Here is a 25,417-nt window from a genome sequence, read left to right on the forward strand (position 1 = left end):
GCAGGTTCATCTATGAAGCAGCCTGTCTACAGAACTTCTTCCACGTTAAGAAAGACTGATTCAGGTCAGCAAAGATTCTGCAGCTGATTTTCTAATTTGGGAGTCAATTTTAGCAATATTTGGTAAAAAAAAACAAAACACCATTATTAGCACAGTGTATTCAGCAGCAGAACAGCTTCTGCTCCCATTAGAACTGAGAGAAACAAAAAAAATATTCAAGATGCTATTGGCTGATTCTGTAGTTCTCTGTTTTCCAGGCTGCTATGAAAGGAGCCTCTGAGAAGACTGCAGAACACAAGCAGATCCCAAAGCAAAGAGACCAACCGAGTTTGTCTTTGCAAACAAGATCTGGCCACAAACTCCTCAACTCAAAGACCACCTCAACAGAAAGGGATACTACTGCCCACACCCATACATGCCCTTGGAAATGACTGATGCAAGTCTTGTCTGTCACACAACCACCAGTAAAGGTTCTCACCTGGTTCTAAACCACACCTAAAAATTTACCCACACAAAGGTTAATGCGGGTGCATTACTGGCATGTAGCTTTGGAAAACAGAGCACTTGATCAGGTGGAAAGCACCAGTGTACCTGTTCCCATCCCCTCTACCCTGGAAGAGGGAACCCCTCAATATGAGTCCCATCTCAGCCCCTAGCCCACAAGGTCCTGCAATCACAAAAGTGGATGTTTCCAAGCCAAGTAAAAAAGGAATCTGTTTCTTACTACCATACAGGAATTCTTCGAGGCAAAGGAAACCAGATCTATAAGGTGCCCTGTAGCTTTGTGCAACTGCTTTACAGTTTACTCTTCCTTTTTTTCCTGAAGAGGAGGCTGACAACTTGATTCCTGAAAGCACAATTTATAGGCCAGCTTCAAAGCTATAGGTCCTTCTAAGGCTCTGGTTGGGGAATTCACATCAAAGACGATGTGCACATGTTGTTCTGATGTCAGAGAGGACGGTTGGCAGAAATCTCTGTGGATTTACTGCAGTCCCCAGAACAGGGATTAAATTATGCACTGAAGCTGCCTCTGTAAACTGCAGGAGACAAAGAGAATAAGCGGCAGCACAATATCTCATAATCAAAGCCTGGCACAGTGATCTGCATCGGTCTCGTCTAGCTGTCAGGGGATTAAGAGAAGGGACATGTGTCACTGAAGGGGCAAAGTGGAAGTTGGGTTTCTTTTTAGGAGTGTCACCTCACACACGCTTTTCTTGAGAAAATTACCCGATACGTACAGCACCGTGATGGATAAAAGTTTCCTCAGGTTTTTCACAGTGTTAAAGAACCAAAATACTTCATGGTTTAATCTATTTAGACCTGGCTTTCATGTACAGGTGCAGAATGAGATCCCACCAACAGTTTGTGCTAAGATCAATCCAAATCCAGTACCATTTCCAGTGTCCCACAGCTCAGGAAGATCTAATTCAGAAACAAAATAGTTATTTTAAAAAAAAGAACAGAAACCAGCATATAACAAAATAATTGTTTGTATCATCCATCAGTCAAGCAACACAGAGGCTCATATACAATCTCCCCACTTTTAACTTGGGCACATCTGTCCACTCTGACCTGCAGAGAAATCCTCTTAAGCCACGGTAAGTACACGGGCTCATCACAAGTATATCCAGCCACACTGAAGGCCGCAGAAGAAAAAAGTCAGACAATCTGAACTGGTTTCTTTTCACTCTTGGATTTATTGCTAATTCTTTTGTAAGCCAACGTCAGCTTTTCCCCGCAGTGTGGTACAGCTCACTGTCAGCCATCAGCCAGCTACTTCATTTCATTAGGGTTAAGCCTTGCACAACTCATCAGCCAGGGTTTCAGCTCGCATCCTGGACAACACCACAGACCCGAGGCCAGAGACCTCAGCAGGTCACGCAGCACCACTTCTTGTTACAGCAAACCACCTTGTTAAAAAACACCTCCAGGATCCAGGGAGGACCAGCCTCTTTCACCATCCCTGGCTCTGGGACAAACCGCTCCACATGAAAAATAGAGGGTTTTGCTGATAATAGTTAAGATTTGTCTCAAAAGAACAAAGCAAAGCTACTAGCAATAGGATGCTCCTCTAACCAAAACACTACTTTGTTATTCCCTCCTTCATCCACTGCCACCATCAGCACTGTACTTTCATTAATGCCTTTCACAAAGTATATTTTGCACTAGGTTATGGGAGTTGCGCTCTCTCACTTGCCAGGTGTTCTCACCTCTACGATTTAGGCTGACTTAAAGGGATTTATTACAGTGATTTGCTTCAAAGCCACTGTATCCCAGCTCCTTCAACCCTTTTACAAACATATCGCCTCACAGCACAAGGCTGTTCTCCATTCTCCCCTTCAGCCTCTTTCAGAGACTTGTTTGCAGATACAGCTGCCATCGTATCCCACAAACTCACTACTCACCCTCATTTTCTTAATTTCTTTCTTCCCTTCAGTGCTTTCTTACACTCAGCTCCTGGTAAAAGGCTTCTTCTAGTGGGCAAAGGAAGGAATCATTATCCTTTAAGCTCACATCTTATAACACCAATTCATCAATAAATTACTGCTTGCTGCAAAAAACAAAACAAACCCAAACCAACCACCCTCAATTAATTTAATGTTTTGTCCGGGGCTGTTTAATACTCTCTGTAAGCCAACAAGGAATGCTTACAAGTGAGCAGAGCACAAACATGCACATATGCAATACTTTCCGGATCAGCTTTCTTTTATAATTAACACTCAAGTTCTTCTGTCGTCTCGCAGTAATTTCATGGCGAGCTCTGATTTCACTTTCCTCTGAGGTTTACCTGTAGTTTAACATTCAAAGTTGGTTGTTGCACAGAATACCTCGACAGACTTGTATTAAAAATGCTCTTTAAAATTCCGAAGCTTTGAACTAAAGAAATATCTCAAGAAGTTTTCATGGAAAGTTCATCTCAGTTGGTTCAATTCAGCTATGGTTAGATGCACCTTTTCAAATAATGGAAAAAAATGTAAAGGGGTCAGACCCAATCAATACAGTTGTTCAAACAGAATTTCAGGCACTATGATGTGTGTACTTTTTGTGCTCTTTCTTTGTACTGCTCCACTATGAAGAAAGGTTGCTTTTGCTGGTAGAGCAATAAAACAGTCGTAGCCTTTTGAATACAGCCCAATAACCAATGGGAACCTTCACTAGGTGTGGAAAATATAGCAACTTTTCATGTCTTTCCTGTGCTTGCCTTTGTTCTTTTTATAACTACGCAACATACGCAGGCACACCACAAGCAAACACTTTAAAATACCCAAAGACAGACATAAATCAGAGGAGTAACATCAGATCATGCCTTCCCTATCTTCCAAGTTTCGACACAAAGTAAATCCGGTCCTTCCTTCATGTAACATCCAGAAGTTAATTGCTAAGACACTTGGGAAATGTGTGGTTTTATGCAGAGCAAAAGCCACCAATATAAAATATATACACATTTATATTTAGAGATCTGGCAGTCAGATGGGTAAATGAGGAAGGTGGAAAAAGAACCCCACAAACAACGCCAATGGGAGCCAGGCAACCCGTCCTCCCAAAGCCTGTGGGGTACCTGAGCCCACCTCATTTGCCCTCTGGCAATTTCTGGAAATAGCAGCCCACGAGTTTAGCCGTATCGTTCAGCTGCTTCCAGTTCCAGATAGCTGCAGCTTTCCAGAATAGCATCTCTCCATACAATTGTTTCCCCAAAAAAACTCGCTGGCAAAGTGTCTTTTTTCCCCTCCCTAACTGATCCAAAGCAGTTCGGATGCCTCCAGCTGCCACTCCCCAGACAGACAGCTGTATGTGCTCATACAAAGATAGGCAACAGCGCAACAGGATTCCTGGCAGCCCATCAGCACACGAAATGGGTTGGTGGTGGTGTTACACGAGTTCAGGAAGGTCAAAGCTGAGCTACTTTCAACCGTCAGGCTGCAGTTTTAGAAATTCAGCTGTGTGATAAAACATTAGTAACGTTAGTGCAAAAAACAAAACAGAGGTAAAAGGGGAAAGAATTCAGCCTGCATAATTTTTGCCTGGTGTAACACTAGAAAACACTAATTAGGAGACAGCACCTTCAAAACAAGTGTCACTGTTCCTGCTTCCTTAATTACAATTTCACTTAAGCTTCTTAACAGACTGCAAAGAATTGTTACCTTCTGACTGAAATGCAGCAGTCTGCACATAGGTGCCTTCTTCTTTCTAGCCTTGCTATCAGAAGTATTAAAACCTGCAAAACAACATTTTGATGGACAGACAGAACTGAAAAAGGAAGCTGTCCCAAAGCAAATTATCACATGCAAATGAAATCAACCTGTAATTATTTGAAGACTACACGCACTCCTACTAAAGGGTGGTCAATGAAATACAGCATTTCACGTATTTAATGAAAAGTTTTAGAAGAGAACCTAATTTCCCCCCCCCATATAGGACTAACTATGGACACAGTCCAAACTTGTTGGAACAGTTCGTTTCACTGCAAGCACTCACGGAATAAGCGGTCAGTGCAAAAGCCTCCTCTTTTGACACCAGTTTGAATGAGCAGATTCTGTGTGCATGACTGAAGGAAAGAAAATGAACACCTCCTGCAACCTGCAAAGCAGAGCTGCCCTCAGCCCTTCCCTTTCACTGCCAGAGCAGCACAGGAATTAGCACTCAACAGCCTGCAGTGGTTCAGGAGGCCATGGGCCTCGCTGCTCACCCAACTGTGGCTCCATTCCCTTCCACCCCTCACAACAAAGCTTCTGGAGAAGGAATGTAGTTTCACTGAACCAAAAAACACGTGGTCAAATGCTCCTTTGTATTTCAGTCAGTGAGTCTAAGGAACAGACAGAGCACGTCATAAGCAGCTCAGCTGGGAGGCCAAGGACTCACATTCCTAAATGCTCACTCTTGAAGTCCTGAAGTCGACACTAAGCCACGGAAATACAAACTGCTCCTCCACATTTTGTTCTACATATCAAGTTCCAGAAGCATTAAACACTTCCACGAGTTTCCCTCGAACTTACATCAGAAACTGAGAGCACAAACTGCTGCATGTCAGCAGCTCCAGCACTCTGTGGGGCCAGCTGCATCCCCACACCCCAGTTTAGATGGAGTTACTTGGGGTACCTTCATCACCAGGGACTCAAGAACTGAGAACGTGTCAGACAAACACACATCTATGAGACAGAAACGACAGCACTGCAGTAGTTGCATTTAGGTCAGCACCCTGAATGACCATTCTGTTCAACAATAAAAGATTTAATCCAATGGTAAGAAATATTTCTAGAAATTATGACGCCTCGGTGTAGGGGGAACTCCATTCGAATTCCAATGAAGAAAGTGCAAAATTCAGGAGCTTCAATGGGATTTACTCTTGGACATGGTAACAGCACAAACAATGCTGGATATCAACCAGTACGGATGCTGGTAAGAGCAGGCAAGACAGAGGCAAGAGGAGGCAGTTATGTTAATATTTTAATCTGTACATATACCATTTTCCAAACTGTTACATTTAAATTAATTTTTTTTCTTGCAAAATATTCATTTATGCTCTCAAAAGTTTTTATAAAGGCAAAAATAAATCAGTATTTTGGCAAAAAAGGTTTTGAAGACGATACTGGCAGTATTGAGGTAAAATAGATTACATTAGCTAAATATAGATCTCAAAGAATATTTCTGGCTACAGCGCTAAGATAATACGACTTGACTCAAAGTCTGAAACATGAAGTTCAATCAGTTTCCAGGGCTTTGTATCTATTACTTGAATACAGCATATAAACGAGTTAGTAGTATCACAAAATACTGCAAAGTATTTCTTAGCCATTTTTTATCTAGAGCTGAACTCAACTACCTAATATTGGGCAATTTCTGCATACCTTGCACCCAGTATTTTTTTTTCCCCAGGTAAAGCACTTGTAGCAATTCATTTAATATTGTTTTCTCCTTTCGTGTCCATCTCACCCCTCACCATGTAAGTAAAACGCTGCCTTTCAAAGTTTGGCAAAGTTGAGCACGAGCTGAACTTACATATAAAATTAGCAGGTCCCACATTACATCAGTTTTACTGCTTTGGGCATAAATATCAGTCAATACATCCATCATATTGTACTTTTTACTGAAAGGATACTCTGAAGAAAAATATATATATATATTTACTAGTAAAATTAAACATCCTATTTTTCTTAATGCTTACGTGACATACTTCAATTCAAAAGTTTCCTTCTTCCATATCTCAACTTCCAAAAAATACATACATTCTTAGCAGGCTCTTACTACTGTCAGGAGCAACTTATCACATTGTGTATCAATACCAGCAAGCTAATCATATGCAATCAAAAGAGAAAACAGGGGTTAAAATTGGTTTTTGTTATGGCTTCCCATGGAAAATTTCAGCTATAAAGTCGTTACTGGGATTTAGGAAGTCAAACTAGAAGTTCCTTGTAATGTATTATTTCACAGGCAAAACGGTGGGCAATTATCTCTAAGATACTCAGCCCAAAACACCCCTGCCGTAAACCTCTCACTGGGGTTAGATCTACTCATACCCTACAAATGTGCTTCTAGGATTGTTTAATTTGCCTTTTTTTTCCCCCCATAAAACTTTACATTGTGCTTCTGAGCCTGAGGGGGAAGTAACAGCGTCTCGTAACAACTAGGCAAGTAGCTCCTCTTCAAATGAATTCAGCCCTTGATTTAAACAAATTCCAAAATACATTCTGTTCTAAAAATACACTGTCAGTATTTTACAGAGTTTATTAAAAGTGCCATTCATTCATACAAAAAGTCTGAGCTAAACTGAATTCAAAATAAGATGTTATGCAATTCTCTCCATTTTCATAGAAAATCCCCCATGAAAGCTGAACATATCTCCTAAAGAACCTGTGATCAGCCACTGAATGCCTTCACGGAGCGCTCGTAATCAATCTCCTCTTCTACACGGTGCCACCGGGTGGGATTTGCTTCGAGTCTCACGTCAGTGCTCACTTACTGCTTTGGCTGGTGTGAAGTAAAATAAAACATGGTTAAATGAGAAAGCGAGTGCACTAATACCAACTAGCAAGCACTTTCAGGAAATGTATGTTTGCATTAAAGCCACCTGAAGATAGACAGAAAGAAGAAAATTAGTACTGACACGTTAAGCAAGCCATTGTCACGAGATGTCACTGAGCTCACGCTCAAAATACTGGGTCCCCTGTGTATTGCTGGTTATTGCAATTATTTTCTTGGTCATTTTTCAGACACACACACACAGGCATGTATATTTATATAGACATATGATAAATGTGAAGTCTGCCAATCACAGAAAGGCTGAGGTTGAAAGGGGCCTCTGGTTGGAAGCCCACCTGACCCAACCCGTGCTCACGCCTAACAATAACCAAGCAGGGTCAACTGTTACTCAGCCATTGCAGGGATGTAACGTTAGGATCTTGTTCCCAGAAAGTTAAACAGAGCCAGAATAACAAATAGCTACTGCCAACAAGTTCTGTAGAACTGCTCAGAATGTCTGAGCAGGTTCTCTCTTGCTCTCCATCTATCATGTACCACAGTCTTTCTGAAGACAGGTCAGAGCCTCATTGGGCCTTTCTGGAACATGCTCACTTTTATGTGATTTGTATTTGTTGCAGAGGAATTTGATTGTGATTAGTGAAACTTAAAACAAAGGTATCTAAAGACTAACACTATTTAAGGCATTCATTCAGTCCACCTGCTTTACTGCTTCACCTCTCTTTTAAGTTCTTGTTCAGAATTAGTCAACAAAATCAGTCCAAAGGAAATAAGGAAGATGGAAACACTTCTAAGGAAACTAGAGACACACGAGTGCTATACCTACAGCACACCTAGCAGTTAGCTAGTGTAATATTTACAGGCTCTTCTATTTCAAATAGAAAAATCACTGCAAATTCTACTGGGAAGAGATACATATTTCTTTATAAGAACAATGAAATTGTCTTAATACTTGAAATGTCAAAATAACGTAGTCAGAGACAAAAGTTAATACTTCTGTTAACACAATCCAGCAAAAAACCCCAAAACCCACAAAGGCACAAAACATTCACAATATTGCAGAATTAGTGATATAGGGCCAAATTTTCAGCTCACCTCAAACAAGACTCGAGTTTTAGCCCATGTACTTTTAGACATCAGTGCATAAACTACCCCCCACCCACCTTACATAACTTCAGTTGCATTTTCAGTTCTCTTGTGCAGCAAAAGTACAGGTCACTCCCAGGCAAAACTGCCTTCAGAGCCCAGCTGCAGCCACCGCTACATGCAGCACTGCCCACTGGAGTACAAATGGTGGCTGAAAATCTGGCCCCACGCTACCAAGAGTATAGATGCCTCTATCCTTCACCACAGTAAGGGTATGGAAGTTGCTCATATGAAAAGCTACAGCAGTTATTTGAAGACTAGTAGCTGTGTTAGCTCATTAGAAGCAATATTGATTATACAAGAACAAAAGGTTTCTGGAAAATGGATGCATGCGTTCATTTGGATCTGATTTAGGTTTAGAGAAACGTGTTAAAATTCAGCAAGCCACAGCGAAGATACAGAGCTAAATCAGACATGTCAAGAGCAGTTAGTTCTTACTTTTAAGGTGTTTAAACAAATGTGTAGTGAAATCCATTGCTTAGGGGAGAGTGAGGTGGCTGTGGTACAGAAGGTGAGGGTGCTTTAGGTGGATAGGTCAACTGCTGAGCTAGAAGGGATCACATACAGGAATTAGGCTGCACAATCAAACATTCACGTTAAAACAGAGCCACCTCAATTTTCTAACATGTGAATAAGAAACCTGATTAGTAACGCAGTGAGGTGTTACACTACTGTAGTGACATGGAACACAAACAACATTTCTAATCGCCGCTTTGTTCTATTAGTCACATTCAATTATGCAAATAACCAATCTTCTTCTGATGACAAGTTGGACAATTACCCTACGACTGGAATGTAGTAAGGCACACACAGCACTCATACGCCCCAATCAAATCCTGCTTTTAAAATCAGTTCTGGAATGGCACCCATGTTTACTAATTCGGTTTTGAGATTTCTCTGAGGTTGTAGAGGTTCCCAGCCTTTCACTGGTTACAGATAAAAAGCAGAAATTAAGGTGCTATTTAGAAAATCACAAGCAAAAATATTTTACGGATATATGTAACATTTACGCAAGGCAGTGCATGATAAATCAATCCTCAGATTTCAGCTTGAAACTTCAGGATAAAAAATAAACTAGAATAAAAATATTCTTGTTTATAAAGCAGAGTAATTTGAAGGCAATAATCCTAAAACTACAGAGACTTAAACTCAGCCTTAAATTCTGTTTTTTCATTTTAGAGGGCTAAAGGTTTCCAAAACAAACCACAATTCAGGAATTACATTCATGAAAACTGTACGTTTTATTTGAATCTTTCAGATTCTTGGCAGCATTTCTATTTTGAAGGTGGATTTCCAACAAGCTCAGAGGAACTTTACAATGCTGCGTTGCAGGCGTTAGACAAATGCACAATCTACACTGAAAGCAATGTGCATTATCACAGCATCATAACATTACTTATCTGCTTCACAGAAGAAAAATGTAAGAAGTTAAGGGTCTCTTTCAAAGCAAATCTTGATGCAAAATCTGGACGTGCCGGTTTGGACACCCAGCTGTGGTTTGCTTCATCAGCAAAAAGCAACTTCGAAAAAATATATATTTTAAATTCAAACTACAAAAATGAAAGTGTGAAGGAATGTGTAGAAATGGAATAAATTAGAACGTGCGATCAGCTCCGCAAAGCTTCACGGTATTTTCACTTTAAATCACTTTAGATTAACATAAAATGCCCCACAATCCAAAATCCTTAACTCTTTTTTTAGGGGTTGAACACCATCAGTCAATACTAAACCATTCTGGCTGCTTCATTATTTTATTTTTAACAATTTCCAAAATTTGGTGGTTTTTTTTAAAATTATTGTTATTTTTGAAGAAGGAATAGTGACTGAAATCAAAGCAAGAGTTGTTCTAAGAAACAAGTCTCTAAGAAATTAAGACTAATAGAAAAAACAATATAATTGTGGCAAGGGAAAATGGGCACAGATAAGCATATGGGCTTCCTTAACAATCAAGTCCTTTTTATTATCTAAGATTTTTTGTTTGCTTGTTGGAAAAGTGAAGGAAAAACGAGCCAGGTGTTTTACTTCACAAATGACTGCAAATGGGAAGAGACGTTTTAATCCCTTCTTTGGAAAGAATGTTTAAAAAAACCTAAACCATAGAATTAACAGCTATTACTAGCTACTATACATCTACCCTGTTAGCCACAAAACATGGACAGAGAAACCATTTCAGTGCTGTGCATATCAGTGCACACCAAGAAGTACGGTAGCGACCACATGAGGACTGCTTATATGGCAGGCATTCTGCTCTTCTACTGATACACAGGAATAATTTCAAGAAAGAGTGTCAGCTTCTCCCAAAAGAAGCTAGAACTCATATGGCAAAATGCTGTGTTGGTTCATACCTTCTGAAACACCCGAGTCCCATTCCATAACCAAAGCATGCAAGTCAGTGTTACAGTACCAAGCATCTGGTTATTAGAACTGGGACTAGAATGCCTGCAAAGGAGACTGAGGGTCTGAAAAGCTATTCCTGAAAGGCTCCCAGGACCTTACAATTCTGTTTATGTTGTCTACCCTCCTCAGTGAGCCACTTTTATTCATTCAACTCTGTTAAATCACCCACTGAAACTCTGTCTGTATCACCTCCCCTGAAAACTGCACTGCCTCTAGGATTAGTTGCCACTGAATCTGTGAGTATACAGCCATATCCAATCCGCAGCCTGTTATTACAGATGCACGTTACATATCTAGATATTAGAATAATCTGTCTTTACTGGGAAGGTCTTGAGGGCTTTTGTGGCAAGTACCATACATTTAAACTGACAGCTTCAGATGAGGAATGTGCACGCTTTTCTCCATCATAGTTAAGATTCCATTATTTCTATTCTCCTTTGGAACAGTGAGCAGAGCCAGTTACAAATGGCTGCTCAGGTACTGGCTAGAAAAGCTGCTGCATCCATTACAGTGCCATACAAATCTGTTGACACTTTTTACTTATTTCGACTATAAAGCAATCGAGAGTGAAATTATCATCTTTAGTAACATATTGCAAAGGGTCTAATTAATCTCCAGACATCAAGCAGAATTCATGCATGCTTGTCTTGCTCTAATCCCTAATCTTGATCATCAAACAGAAATATACCAATACCAATTTTAAGACTTTTAGCCTGCTGTTGTAAATCTCAAGATGGAAGTGATTCTGCTATACTTTCAATCACAGAAACCAGCACATCTCTCTTTTAAAATACATATATATATGTGTGTGTGTGTATATATATATTTATATACACACACACATACACACACACATATATATAAACCCTTTTTAAAATAGATATAGAAATCCATCTTGGAAAAAAAAAAATAAGGGACCAATTTACCTTTTAAAAATGAATACAGAAACAGCTCATTTCATGTAATTATAGGGAATTCATTAAAACTATTACATTCTTAGTGCTATTAGTAGAGTGAGTTTTCAAGTTCTAAACTTCCTGATCATAGCATATTCTCCCATTGAATGTCAAATTGCTCGGCCTATACCTTAACTTATCTGCATGTCATCTATAGACACCACACTGCTAATCTGAATATGAATATTTTGAATATGAATTACTAAAAACTTCTCTTAGGCCAGGAGTTCAGCAACAACACACAACTTTAGAAGAGGGAAGAAAATAGCTGTTAGTTTGTAAATAACTAAGTATTACCTGCTACCTCCTTGCTCCTCTGAGAGGCTTCAGAAGCCAAAGCGTATGATATGGTAATGATGCGTTCCTGCTCTTGGAGCTGTGAATCTAAATCAACTGAGTTGTGCTTGTCCTGGGCAATAGTAGGCTGTAGATTGTGCATACTAGTAGGAAAAGTGCAAAACAACATTAACATTTACAAACATGAAGAAGAGCCCACCGTGCAGAAAAAGCTTCAATTCATACAGTAGCTTTTGTATCTCATATATCAAGCTCCATATTTCACTGAAGTTCTTTGAGGTAGTGTTAGATATTGTATGTAACTGGCTATGGCAAACAAAGACAAGTAATGCAGCCATTAATACATTCAGTCACAGTTTCTGCTTAGCCTTAAGAACACTTGAAAGTCCTTTGTAGTAAACAGGTGATTAACAGGAAAGCACTATAAAAATAAACAGGTTTCTTTGAAACTGTTAATAGCATTTCTTGTTACTGCCCAGAAGAAATGGTGGTTCTCATATTCAGACACATTTGCATTCATTCTAGGAGACTAGGGGCGCTTGAGGTAACCACATTCATGAAAATGCATGTTTCAGCTGCCTTTACATTGGCCTTAAGTAGCCAAATTCTACCATGCTTTTGGCTGGATCTGTGCCTTTGCCTCCTCCTCACTCTCACCTACAGGTTGTTTAGTAACAACTCAGGACTATTTTAGGGTGCTCCAAACAGAAAAATGGACATATGCAAAATTTGTCATAGCTGGAATCTCTGGTACTCGGCTTTAAAAAGGAGCTTTAAGTGTGCTAAGCACAACACATACATTCGGTACGCATTTTCTAAAAGCCACCCTCATTACATGATTAAATTGTACAGGAAATAGTCTGTTGTATGAAGATAGATTCCGGTGCTTAACACCAACCTCTGTGTAAGATCAAAAAGTAACCGACCTTGATTTAGTAAGAATATTCTTTATCTTCTCTGCTTTACGCTGCCTTGCTGCCAGTTCTTCTGTAGAAAGAGGTTCTTCTGGCTCCAATTCAACATAACGTTCTGGAATTGCTACCTTCTCAGGTTTTGACAACTGTGGAACAAAAGCAAGCATCATGTTCTATCAATACGGACTTAAAGACCTTGAGATTTATTCTCCTTAATGCAAGAACACAGTAAAAACAATAAAGCATAAGTTTGCACAGTCAATATGTGTACCTGATCCTAAACATTCCCTCTGGACGTGAGCTGATGCCCTTTTAACGTGTCTTTTTCCCTTCTTTTATAAGATAGATCAAACAAATATTAAAGAGGATTGCAGAGGAAATTAGAATCAATAGGGAGCCTTTCTTCAGCTCAGCTTCAGAGCACAAAGTAGGACACTGCTTGCAGCTGTTACAGTAGCAAGAAGAACCCATATGCAAGAGTGGTAAGGAAATCAAACATTTTAAAGGAACACTGGAAAGTATTCATATCATTCCAGCATTTCCTGTGAGAGGAGGTATTGCCTAAAGTTTTAATTTATGTCTCAAAAGAATGGAACCTAATCTTCCTCTGCGAGCAGCAGGGAAAAAAAGAAAAACACCACTGCCTTATAAACACCTTTGGAAACTCCTGGACTGCAGAATCGGAAACCTTCGGTATTCAAAAGTTGACCCAAATACACCAACACGGTGCAATTAACAACACGTTCAATACACAATTGTGTAGGCTGAAAGTCTTAATTATGGAAATTATTACACAAAAGCTAGCAATGATTTTTGTGTTAGGATCAGTTTCCTTGCACAAAGGTTTTGCCTCACAGAAGATATCTAAACTACCTAATGAACGTAAGGTTTACAAATGAATGCTGAAAACCAAAGCAAAGACTGCTTCTGAAAAGCAAAAATAGCAAACATGAATAAATAAAAGAGAGAAAAAGGGAACTTTTCTCCCACAGCTGGATCCAACCTCGCCCTCAGCGATGAAGACCAGCAATACATAAGCAATGCACAAAGTGCCAAAGCACTCCATAAGTAATTGTCATTCATAACTTAAAACTAAAATCACAATCTCAAGTTTTTACAGTCCCTTTCAAAAAAAAAAAAAAACCCTAGGCCAACGCTTTCTGAAAAATAAGGATCTCTTGTTATGTTTCCTTACCTTCAAATCCTGCTCCTCCATAGAGCAATGTATATATTTATTGTACAGCTACCTGAACAGCTCATCCTGCCTCTTCAAAAACAACCGTTATCATGCAAACAGAGGATGTATCAGCCATAATAAGTATAGCCTTACGAGGTACAGAACTGGCCAGGCAAAGAGGATGGATAAATGAAATGGAAAAAGACAACCTGAGTAACTGGAGAAAGAAGCTTTAAACCCAGACCTTCACACCTGCTTCAGTCACTCTGAGGTATGTCTGATGTCAGAAATGTCTATATGCACAAATGTTTCTTGTCCCAGGCTGAAGGAGCTAGTTAGGATATAGCCAGTGATTCAAGAAGCTCTGGAGGTCCCAAGGAAACTTCTACTGGCACATGTTTAGCCAACTGTCATCTAACACACCCAGATTGTTCCCCTCTGTGCAGCTTTTCAGCCACTCTGCCCCAAGCCTGTATTGATGCATGGGGTTGTGACCAAAGTGCAGGACCCAGCACTGGGTCTTGCTGAAGCTCATAAAATTGTCCTCAGCCCAGCGATCAGCCTGTCCAGATCCCCCTGCAGGGCCTTCCTACCCTAAGGTAGATCAACACTTCCCCCAAGTTCGGTGCTGTCTGCAAACTTATCAAGGGTGCACTCCATCCCCCTCATCCAGATTATTAATAAAGCTATCAAACAGGGATGGCCCGTTTAGTCAAAGTGCTTCCTAATCTAGAAGTCTTCCTACCGTTAACAGTTTCATAGACTTCCCCTCCACCGTGCTGCTTTACACAGCACGTACCTGTCTTACACTTGCTATGTTCTTCCCTTTCCACTAGATGGCTCAATCGCATTTCAGACAAATACTGCACTCAGTTACCAGAGCTGGAAACAAATCTTGGCCCCAGTGCAAGAAGTCACATAAAAAGCCAGCAGAACGTTTTCTGCCATATCAAAATGAAGAGTAAGGCAGCTCTGTGGAAATAACTTTTACTTCTTAGCAGTTTCTTCTTTTAAATGCTCTTTATATTGTCACCTTTCTTTTCCTAATTCTCATAAACATTGCCTAACAACCACTTTTCCCTATAAAGCCTATATATTTCTCAAGGCAGAGCCAACCTTCCCATTTTTTCTCTCCACTACAGCACCATATGAACACAAACCTTACAGACACCCTAAAGAGCCAGGCCAGAAATATGCTTTCTTTTCAATACCCAGAAGACTCCTTTCAGTTTGAACTCCCAGCTCACTTTTGAAATAAAAGATGAAAATTAACTACATAAAATATAAGCTTAACATCAGGGGGAATACAGTAGGAAGCAAAATTATGAGTGTTACCTCTCTGCTGATGTCTAAATCATAGTCTTGGGGCTCCAGGTCTGTCTCTGTCACAGCTACTGCTACTGGCTGAACTTTTAACCATTCATTTTCATCCTTGTCTTCTCCACGAATTGCCCTCTCAAGTAGCTGCAAATCAAATTCTTGCTCTCGTTTCCACTGGTAATAGATACAAAACAATTAATAGCGTTCAACCGTACTGGCAAATTCAATGTTCAGCAGTGTACATAACTGTGTCTGCAAAAGCTATTTTGCTGAGAGAATCCACAGCGCAAACTCTTTAACTGATAGAAAAAAAGAAAATGCTGCTGTATTTCTTACAACTCTTGGCTGGGAGATTTCATTTCTAGCTATGCTGCATGGATTTCAGAGCACTGTTTAATTTTATACACAGTGTGCAACTGTAATAAAGTATATCACAAGCATTAATCGCATATGCTGATACAATTCTGTGATTCAGATGAACGTGGCCACCAGCACAACCATCTACAGAAGTACAGATGTCAGTACAAGCAAGCCTGCTGTGTTGGCCTTGCTCTAGGCACTCTGACCAGGCAGTGCTGCACCACTGCAAATCACTACACAGAAAGGACATTGCTACTGCAGGCTGAGAATTGTTAATTCTACATGCCTAGAAAAAGACTTGGCGATTAAAGTTGGTATTTTTAGTACTATCATTAACTTGTCTGAAATTCAAACACAGTAATTTTAATAACTCCTCAACTACTTTACACTCTATTAACCTCAGCTACCTGCAAAAATTAAAAACCTTACACATCCTCCTTACAAGATAAATATTCAGCAAGAATACAGTCAGAGCATAGTTAAATTAAACAGCATAACTTTAAGAGCTCCCAGATTATTGCTCAGCAGCTCCTTCACACCTACACGCAATACAGCTCCATATAAACTCATGCTTAAGAAACCTAACAGAGCATTTGTTCATAAGAGCCAAAAAATTAAGCTCTGTTGCAGCATCATTCCATCCAGCAGATCTCAGCGACTTTACCATACAGACTTAAAACGTATTAAAAGCAGCAGGGTAGAAAAGGGACAAAACAGTAAAATGATCTCCTGAGGTATTTAAGGCTACCAGTAGGAGAACATGCCATTATATTTAATACAAATGTTTAATGTTTCTATTACATATCTCTGGCTTTTGGTTGAAGTCTGAACTCTACATGAATCCCTTTGCCTCCATGATGCTACTTGCATTATTAAATCTACTTGAAACCTATTCATGCACAAGCTCTCGATATTCACTCAAAAGATACGTGTCCTCCATGTATATTTGGAAAGTTAATATACCTGAAAGGTCAATTTCATCTCAAAAATTAAGATTTTTTTTTCAGAATTCAAAAGGAGAAAAAAATGCTTTTATCATTCTCACTCTCCAGACTTGTTATCCTACTCATATTCGAACCAGGCCTGATTGACATAGTCCATTTCAAATACACAGTATCATTTTCAAATTGCGTTATGTAGGTAAGAAAAACATCAAACCATGATTACAAAGCAGAATTTTTATTGGCATTGATGTTGCAACTTGTACATTAAAAAGGCGCTGTATATAACAAATGAGCTGACGTACTGTGACCCATACTTCAAATGCCATTCTATGCTTGCGAGCTGACTGATTAAAAATTCGAGTTACACATACAAGGCATGTTTTAAGCAAATGTTACATACTGAGCAGCATTTCAATTATACATTTAACTGTTTGCCATTTTGGCTGCTAAATAATTGCAATGCTGTAAGTCATTGTGCTATTGAACATGCTTTTTGCGCTTTGAAGCCCTGTAGGTACAAGAGATGATCTCCGCAAAACACTGCTAGGGCTGAAAGATTCAATTCTTTACAGCAAGAAAAAGACCAAGATGGCACCCAATTTATAGATAAAGTACTTGTCACAAGTGTTAATAAGGAGTGTCACAAAAATGTTTAAATTCAACTTGCGTGTGTTACGTTAGACTTGGGAAACATTAGAAGCTCAGATTTAGTTCTTCTGATTAAAATATGAAAATAACGGTTCTGCTGTAGTTCCATATTTCCCAAGTATGACATACTGCCTTGAGTAACTTTGTGATTGCAAAACAGAAGACAAAATAGATGGATGTCTCTGAGTTGTGCACTCATATTTACTGGGAAAGTAAATATAAAGAACTGGCTGTAAAACAGCGCTACGGAGCAGTGGGGATGAAAGGCTGAATATTATAAGGGGTGGTTTAAATGCCAGCAATTGACACACATGTACTAAATGCAATTAAGCCTGGTAAAAATTGAGTAGTCCAGTTAGAAATTTTAAAATAACTACAAAATTCTGCAAATTAAAAACAAAACAAAACGAACAAACAAAAAAGAGGCATTAGGTATGATGAGTGACAAATCTAAAAGCAAGAGATCTTGTGCAATGAATTAGGTAAAACAAGGTGACCGTTCTAAAGCTCTAGTGGACCAAATGAAAAATAAATTAAAAGGCTACAGCGTAAGTGCAATTACAGTACAATCTTGGTTTAGCACCAAGTGAGCAACTGGGTAGCTTCACCAATTAGAATTGCTTTGGTTAGTATCCAAAACGTATCATTACAAACTTAGATTCTGTACAGCATTTAATCTCAGAACACAACAAAAATTCTTTTTCTTCAGCAGCTTTAATTTGAGCCTTATTAGAATATTCTACATGTTGAGCTTTAAAGGAGGACTTGCTGCAACTGAAACCAATTTGATCCTAATTTCTACTAAGTGCGATTAGGTTTCAAAACTTATTATTCATTTCTCCTTAAAATCAAACAAGAAAAACCAACCACACAACCTGCTTGGCCTGATATCATCACAACTATCTTGCAGCCTAATTTGTGAATTTAAAAGAAAAATAACCACGGTGAGTAAGAACATTCTAAAAGGCCCATTCCATTATGAAGCAGCTTGAAAATCCTAGAAGTTTCTTACACTTTCTAAATACAGTGCTAATAAAAAAACAATCACATCTCTGAATTCACTCTAACAGAGCCTCACCTCCACTCAGCACACGGACGTCTGACCAACTTACCTGCTGCATCTGCTACATACACTGTAACTACCATTAAAAAATGACCATCTGTTACTTGCACTCTCTGAACTCATTTTATACTGTATAACACTGATTTAATTATATTAGAAGCATCACACACGCTCAAGTGAAAGTGCTTGCTAGGAAAAAAAAATAATCCAAAGACATTTCTAGTTTAGTCCCTTTAAGGCATATCTAACATACTGAGCCTATGTCTGCAGAAATGGGCCTGATGAAAGACCGAGATGAAACAGACTGCCTTTCTCCTTGGCTAAGGGTTCTCTTGCGTTCACGAACTAATGCCTTCTGATGCCGTTTCATTCTTTCTAGTTGTTCCTCTGCACTCATCTTGCCTCTTTGGTGGTCTCCAGAGTATAAACGTTCCAAGGCACTCTTTGGTCTCTCCTGAAGAAGTTACAAGGCACACAAAAAATGTGGTGGAATTAATAGTTTATAAGGAGCATACAAATAAACAGCATCTTTCTCCCACCTTATTTCTAACAAAGATAATTTTGCTCTATTGCTTTGTATTAATTTCAACATTATAATATCTATTAGTACAAGTGATTTTGATTCCGAACTTTGTTTCTATAAATCTATTAGAAACATAAAGTCATCTTTCTACTTCCTGACTCATTCAAGAGAATTAGAAAATAAATAGTATTAGATCATTGGAGATGGGACTCCTCCCATGGGACTAGAATCCCATCTCCTGCTGTGCAACATGTGCTCTGGATTTAAGAACAATTTGGAAGATCAAGACAGTAGTCTTCAGATGTCCTTTAAAAACTTACCTTGGACCTATCCCTTCGAAGAGTTGCATATGATGAAATGGTAGATGACTGGTGCAATCTGGAAGTTGATCCAGATAAGCCTTTACAAGGAAAAAGAAACTGCTTTAAAACCAAACAAAGATGTGCCAGATAGTTGTTGTTTTTTTGTTGTTGTTTTTTTTCCCCCTCTTACTATATTCTCATTATTTCAGTTCACATTTCACATATTTTTCTTTAGCTCAGAATGCCACGAGGGGCAGGAAATTTCATTTCAGCCACAGCTGATACATTTCAGGTCACTACTGATCAAAACACAGAAAAATCTTCTACATTTTAAACACATATTAAATGAAGTATGAGGTGAATTCAGCTGTGCAACAATGGATATGCTTTACAAATAGTCACATCTATGAAGAAAATCAAACCTTAACAGTGTTTAGGTGTTTCCGGGATTCAAAAATCAAACTGACTACTTTTCCCCAAATATCCTCTATAACCTCACCTGTTAAATGGTGAAAAGACTTTAGTAACATGAGATCCTACTGACAAGTCACTCGTAGTGTTTGGAGGCATTACGTTTCTATTCTTTACCATTTCATTGACTCCCACAGGCAATACGTGTATTTTTTTAAAAATTCACTTGAGTTTATAAATACAACACAAAAATAATAAGGAAAGGCAACTCTGAATACAGGAGATATTCGAACAGCTCATTGCATTTTTTTGCTGTTTCTTTGCTTTTAAGCATTACATATGAAGCTCCTTTGCCAAAGTGTGGTTATCCATAACAGCACCGTTAAAATCATGCATTCTCTACAACTTCACAGCACTGTACAGTTAATCTAAAAATAACAATGTCAAAATAAAATCATCTCCAGAAAATCCTAGGAGAGAAGCTCCTATCCAAAAAGTACTGTGGAAAATAAACTCTGTTAATTCTTGGCTTACCACGAGTAGGCAGTGTCTGGTATCCACTATCAACGGTTATGAAACCACTGGAAGGTTGGTTGAGGTCACCACCTATCATTGCTAGTTCTGGTTCACTCACATATGAACGCAGTTCTACCTGCGTGGAAAGATATTTTCTGGTTGAAATGACATCACAGACAGCAAGTCTTAAAACAAATCCCAGCAATTTTGTTTCTGGATTACTGAATCTGTCTCTGCCATTACTATAACATACAGATCTCTTCCATTTTCTGTCTCTCCCCTCTCATTACAAGATCTGGCAGTATACATATTTCACAGACACTATCATCTGTTATTGGTTCACATGTTCCTTAAAGTGCAGATGGTCTATGAGTGCTCACCCTATAATCTCCGTTTACATACTGTCCCAGTTCTCTGTCTCTCTTTCTTTCATCTGACTGACGTTTCAGGCCTCGCACTGACGTATGTCTGATGACTGTGGCTTCTCTTGGGAGTGGTGGAACAGCTGGTGGTTGATCTTCAGGACTGTATAACTGAGGGAGAGGAGGTCTGGGTGGTGCTTCATCTTCCTGGTCAGAGGAAAGCACAGGTATGTGGCAAACAGTCTGGTCTGGAATAAACTGTCTGAAAGTTCGTAACATTATACAAATTATTTATGATTGCTTTACCATGTTCTTCTCTGTCCACCAGAATCTCGAGTTCTTTGAAGCAAACAAGACCCAAGAAAGCAAACAACCAATGAACCAAAAGGCATTACCAAAGAGCAAGGAAGGCTCTTCTGCTTTAGTATGTTCTGAAACAGTATATGGCTACTGTGAGTAAATTTCCAGGTTACAAACATAGGAATAGAGGAAATGGCCTTAAGTTGCACCAGGGAATATTCAGGTTGGATGTTAGGAAATAATTCTTCTCCAAGAGTGGTCAAGCACTTGAACGAGATGTCCAGGGAGGTGGTGGAGTCACCATTCCTAGAGGTGTTCAAGGAACATTTACACTTTGTACTGAGGGACATGGCTTAGTGGGCAATATTGGTGATAGGTGGACGGTTGGACTGGATGATCTTGGAGGTCTTTTCCAACCTAGGTGATTCTATGATTCTAAATACTCTTGTGTATTTGTTATTGCACAGTTTGATTACAACCCTCAGGTGTCTCCTGCTGTGCCTCCACATTGCATGCACTTAGTAACCATGAATGCTTTCTGCCAGAAGCAAATGAAAACAGCAGAGAAAAAGGCTCACAATAACAGTACTTACAACCTTTGGCATTAGCCTAACTGGTGACTGAAGAGGTGGCTCAATTTTTTTCAGCTGTGGTACTTGTTGCTGTGCTCTGGCCTGGAAATAAGGCTGTGGGTACAGCCTCACCTCTAGGGAAGGTTTGACCTGGCTGGACGGAGGGCTTTGTGGAACTGAAGGTTTGCTCTCCACGGTTGTGAGAGAAGCTGGTAAGGAAGGCACTGTAGACTGAGAAAATGAAGGCACTATTTTTCTTTCTAGGGGAGAAATATGCACATTTGTTAGATGCTGTGTTTCTTGTATCTGTCAACAATGTTCAGTTCATACAAATAGAAATTAGTATCACTAAGCTTTAAAAAACAGCCCTAATACTCTGCACATCATTTTCAACAAAAATTTAGTTGTTTTTTTTTTTAATATAAAAATCTATGACTGCTAGATTAAGCAGGGGTGGGAAAACATTCCCTTGATGAGGATCAAATAAGCCTTCCAGGCTAAAAATAAAAATATACATTAATATCATTCAATGAAAACCCTTGGTGAGAAGCAACAGGAGAAAAGTCCACACATCATACACAATCATTACAATGGCTGGATATGGCTCCACACCTCAGAATCCCTCGGATGGCTACAGAGCTAGACATGACTAAGCACCAATAGCCATACCATAAATAAACCATAATCTCACCAAGAACAATTTAATCTCCGTGTGTAAAAAGGTAAGCAAAGATAAACTCAAAATACAAGATGAATTTGCAAGAGGCATTAATAGACTCTTGCTATCCCAGCATTCTCCTCTTTCATTCGAAACATCATAAAGCAATTGAAATGCAGACCACACATTCTTTTCCTTCTTCTATTCCATAGCTCATGCTGCTCTGCCCACCAAGCACATGCCTGAAGAGGGAACGGGAAGGTAACTGGAGCGAGGGCAGTCAGGCAGCATCCAAGAGGCAAAAAAAAATAAAGCAGACAAGTGCAGAGAGGAGCTCCCAGACAACATACAGAACAGATACTACTTTGGTATGAGTCTGGTGTACGCGTGAAGCTGTTTCTGTGACCTGCATAACTTATCCCACTGCTATTGCTCTCTTTTTCTATGGCTTGTTATGCTTCAGGACGTCAAACAGAAAAACATACACTTTTTTGCTGGCTCAACAAAAAAAACACCGAAATAACGTGTGCAAACTGCAGATTTCCACTGCAGACATTACCAGAATTAACTATGCTGTCTGCTCTGAACATACCTTGAGAGTATCCACATAGACTCAAAGATTCAACTGCATTTGAAATTTTTCTACATTTTAATTATGCTCTCTTTACCTGGATTCTTGATGGAGTCTACTATGGTTTTGTAATTTGCTTTATTTGCACTCAAGCCAGCCATAACATCTTCAATTCTCCACAAGTCTTTCTGTATTTGTGTTTTCTCCTGACAGTTAAAAACAAAAAACCTGTTTAATTGACGATGCATTTATCCTTCTGTTATCAAAACCAAAGTAATATTTCAGAACTTATAGGCATAGAAATTTAAAACAAGCAAAAACCACATTACCCACAGATCAACATATCTTGCACACAGACCCATAGAATTTAGAGCTTTTTCTGAGTCTCAGAAGATTTCCTAAAGAAGACATATAGAATGAGACATCTCCATATTGTTCTCTACAATATTATTCAGGCTACAAAATCCTGGTTCTATATAAAGTGAGCTTATAGAGCCTTTTAAATTGTACTAGTTTCTCAAATCCTTTCGAACACTTTAGGATACTAAGGTAGCATTACAAAACTCCTCTTCACAGATTTAGAGGAAATGCCCAAAAAATATATTCAGTCTCCATGAATAATGCTATACATTCGCCTAACAACCTGCAACGAATTAAATCTAAAACCAAAACTAATTAAGAAGGGATGACAAACTTAATTTCTTTCTATGCTTGGGTGGTTAGGCCTACTGGATATGATGCATTCTTTGGTTTCAACTTGTGTCCTGTTTATTCCACTAATTCTTCCCAGCAGGCAACAATGGGAAGCTTTCTCTAATGTCTGGACTCTGCCTTCGTGTATCTTGTGGCTAGAGGCCGTGGCTACTGAAACCATCACTTCAGACACATGTTTATTGTAATCATCAAAAACCACAGATGGAAAAAGCTATTCAAGGCATGTGGATTTTTGTTGTTTCCTCCCCCCCAGCAGATTGTAAGTAATCTTGTTAATTTATTGTAATCTGTTATTTTTCCTAAGGAATCGATGCCTAATAACTCTTCTATAAAATAAGTAAATCAATAAATAAAACAAAATAAAAAACAACAGGCACTAAGAAAAAAATAAATAGTATTGTTTGTTTCCCACGTGGTTTTATAAAGGCAGAAGGTTGTGCTACACTGTTGTTAGGAACTGCTTACAAACTCCTTCACAACCCTAGGAATCTGTCACTTGCCAGGAGCTGCAAAATAACTGCTAATTAATCCCATAAACCTGAAAGAGAAAAATTTTACTAACAGCTCTTACACCTCGTAGAACTAGAGAAGGCATATCAATTGCTTTCTACTTTCTGTCTTAGCTCAGAAAATATGCTCAGTCAAGTTATAGATCAACAAGCAGGTTGCCAAGAACACAAACATTTAAATGATGGAGAGCGTTATTTGCCTGCAGTAAAGTCACTCTGTGGATGGGATATCTTGAAAGACTGTCAGGATGCAAACTATAAATTTGCACATTTCATTACGTCTTTCTGAGATTAATCAGACTACAAGGTACCAAATGATGGATTTACAACGATCAAGTCTCAGGACTGGTTAAAAATCCCCACACGTAGAAAAAAAATCCTGCTTCTGAAATCACTCAGAAAAACTGCGTGATCAGCGATATACACAATCCATGAGATCTTTTACTATTATTTCTTCCCATTAGTTGAATCTCAAATGCGAGGAGAATATTTTAAACCAAAAATGGAGTGGATCAAAAATATAAAGAGATTAATTTATTTTTGAATTATGAAAGGCACGATTTCTGTTCACCAAAAGGTATAAAAGTACTTCATGGGCGAGAAAAGTTAGTTTGGAGAGATTGTTGTTTTCTATAGCAACATGCATCTGCAATTTTATAGAATTTTTAGGAATACTTAATGAAGAATGAATAGTTTTTTCAGTACAGTGTTTTTGGTTTTTTTTTTTATGCTACTGCAAAATGTTAGATACATAACCTTGAGCCTATACACAGTTAGGTAGTCTTTAGATTTCTACGATGACTGTGTTTACTTGCAATGAAACTTCTCTGAAAGAACATGGTTTTAAGAATATTCATTACTTTCTGGGAAAATCAGTTCCCCTTAATATCCCCAAAACAGATATTCAGAAACATATTCGTCTGCGTGTGTGTGTATCACTTGAAACACATACTATGCTTAGGTATGTTTATGCATACACTTGGTATGAGATGCTCATTAAAGTAAATTAACGTTTGTTCTGTGTAAACCATCTGCCCATCTCTGCGTACTGCTATATCACTTGCCAAACACTATTTAAAGCAAGTTCAATACATAAATGAAAACTGTTTAATAAAGTATTTTGTTCAAACGCTTTCTGTGTAGACATGAACATCCTCATTGTTAATGGAGTGAACTTTGCACAGACCTGATTTTTATTCTAAAATACCCCTGGGATGTTTTGGAGGAATGTATTCTACGGCTGAGCTCCAATAAATGAGATTCTGGCTCTAGAAACTGACTACACACACACACACACACACACACACACACACACGCACCAAAAACAAACAAACCCACCAAATTTAAAAGTGGCTGAAAATGGAAGACTGAAACATTTAAAAATGTTTTACACCTCTTGTTTTGATACAAGAAGTTCATTAATAGCATATTTGTTTTCACTAACTTGCCTCTGATCTGATGTTTTTGGCAAATACATAAATTAAAAACATTGAGCTTTTTGGTCCAAAATACTTGGAAAAGTACGCTACGGTTTCAGCCAGTGAAACACATTGGCTTTGTTACTCATGTTTTGCCTTTTAAAATTCATCTGTTGTGCTCAGACATGGGAAAAATAACCTGAACTGCACTCCTGGCCCTAAGGATAAAATCATCAGTTACAAGCAGGTATGCAGAATTAATCTCATATGTCACATCCAGCTCAGCAAACAGAATAGCTCAGCTTCAAACAAAGCTTCTTTGTAAGATTCAAAACTGAATAATTGATTTAAAACTGCGATGCTG

At 38.8% G+C, this 25,417-nt stretch overlaps 1 protein-coding gene across 12 annotated transcripts in view; it reads right to left on the minus strand.

Moving 5' to 3' along the window:
* Nucleotides 1-5,433: 5,433 nt before the first annotated feature.
* Nucleotides 5,434-25,417, minus strand: part of PLEKHA7 (pleckstrin homology domain containing A7) — a 133,791-nt gene continuing 113,807 nt past the window's right edge. For 9 of the 12 annotated variants that reach the window (XM_072338387.1, XM_072338385.1, XM_072338390.1 and 6 more), the window contains 10 exons: nt 22,510-22,618; nt 21,205-21,443; nt 20,330-20,518; nt 19,968-20,085; nt 19,041-19,120; nt 18,451-18,651; nt 15,198-15,356; nt 12,698-12,831; nt 11,772-11,914; nt 5,434-6,966 (listed from right to left, as the gene is read on the minus strand). In XM_072338387.1, the coding sequence (XP_072194488.1) occupies nt 6,944-6,966; nt 11,772-11,914; nt 12,698-12,831; nt 15,198-15,356; nt 18,451-18,651; nt 19,041-19,120; nt 19,968-20,085; nt 20,330-20,518; nt 21,205-21,443; nt 22,510-22,618 (1,395 nt within the window). In that variant the 3' untranslated portion in view covers nt 5,434-6,943. Of the gene's footprint in view, nt 6,967-11,771; nt 11,915-12,697; nt 12,832-15,197; nt 15,357-15,551; nt 18,652-19,040; nt 19,121-19,967; nt 20,086-20,329; nt 20,519-21,204; nt 21,444-22,509; nt 22,619-25,417 lie in introns of those variants that run through there. The other 3 variants (XM_072338395.1, XM_072338394.1, XM_072338384.1) reach the window with 2 other exon arrangements.

This window comes from Excalfactoria chinensis, chromosome 5, assembly GCF_039878825.1.
Source record: "Excalfactoria chinensis isolate bCotChi1 chromosome 5, bCotChi1.hap2, whole genome shotgun sequence".
In the NCBI taxonomy this organism is placed as follows: domain Eukaryota; kingdom Metazoa; phylum Chordata; class Aves; order Galliformes; family Phasianidae; genus Excalfactoria; species Excalfactoria chinensis.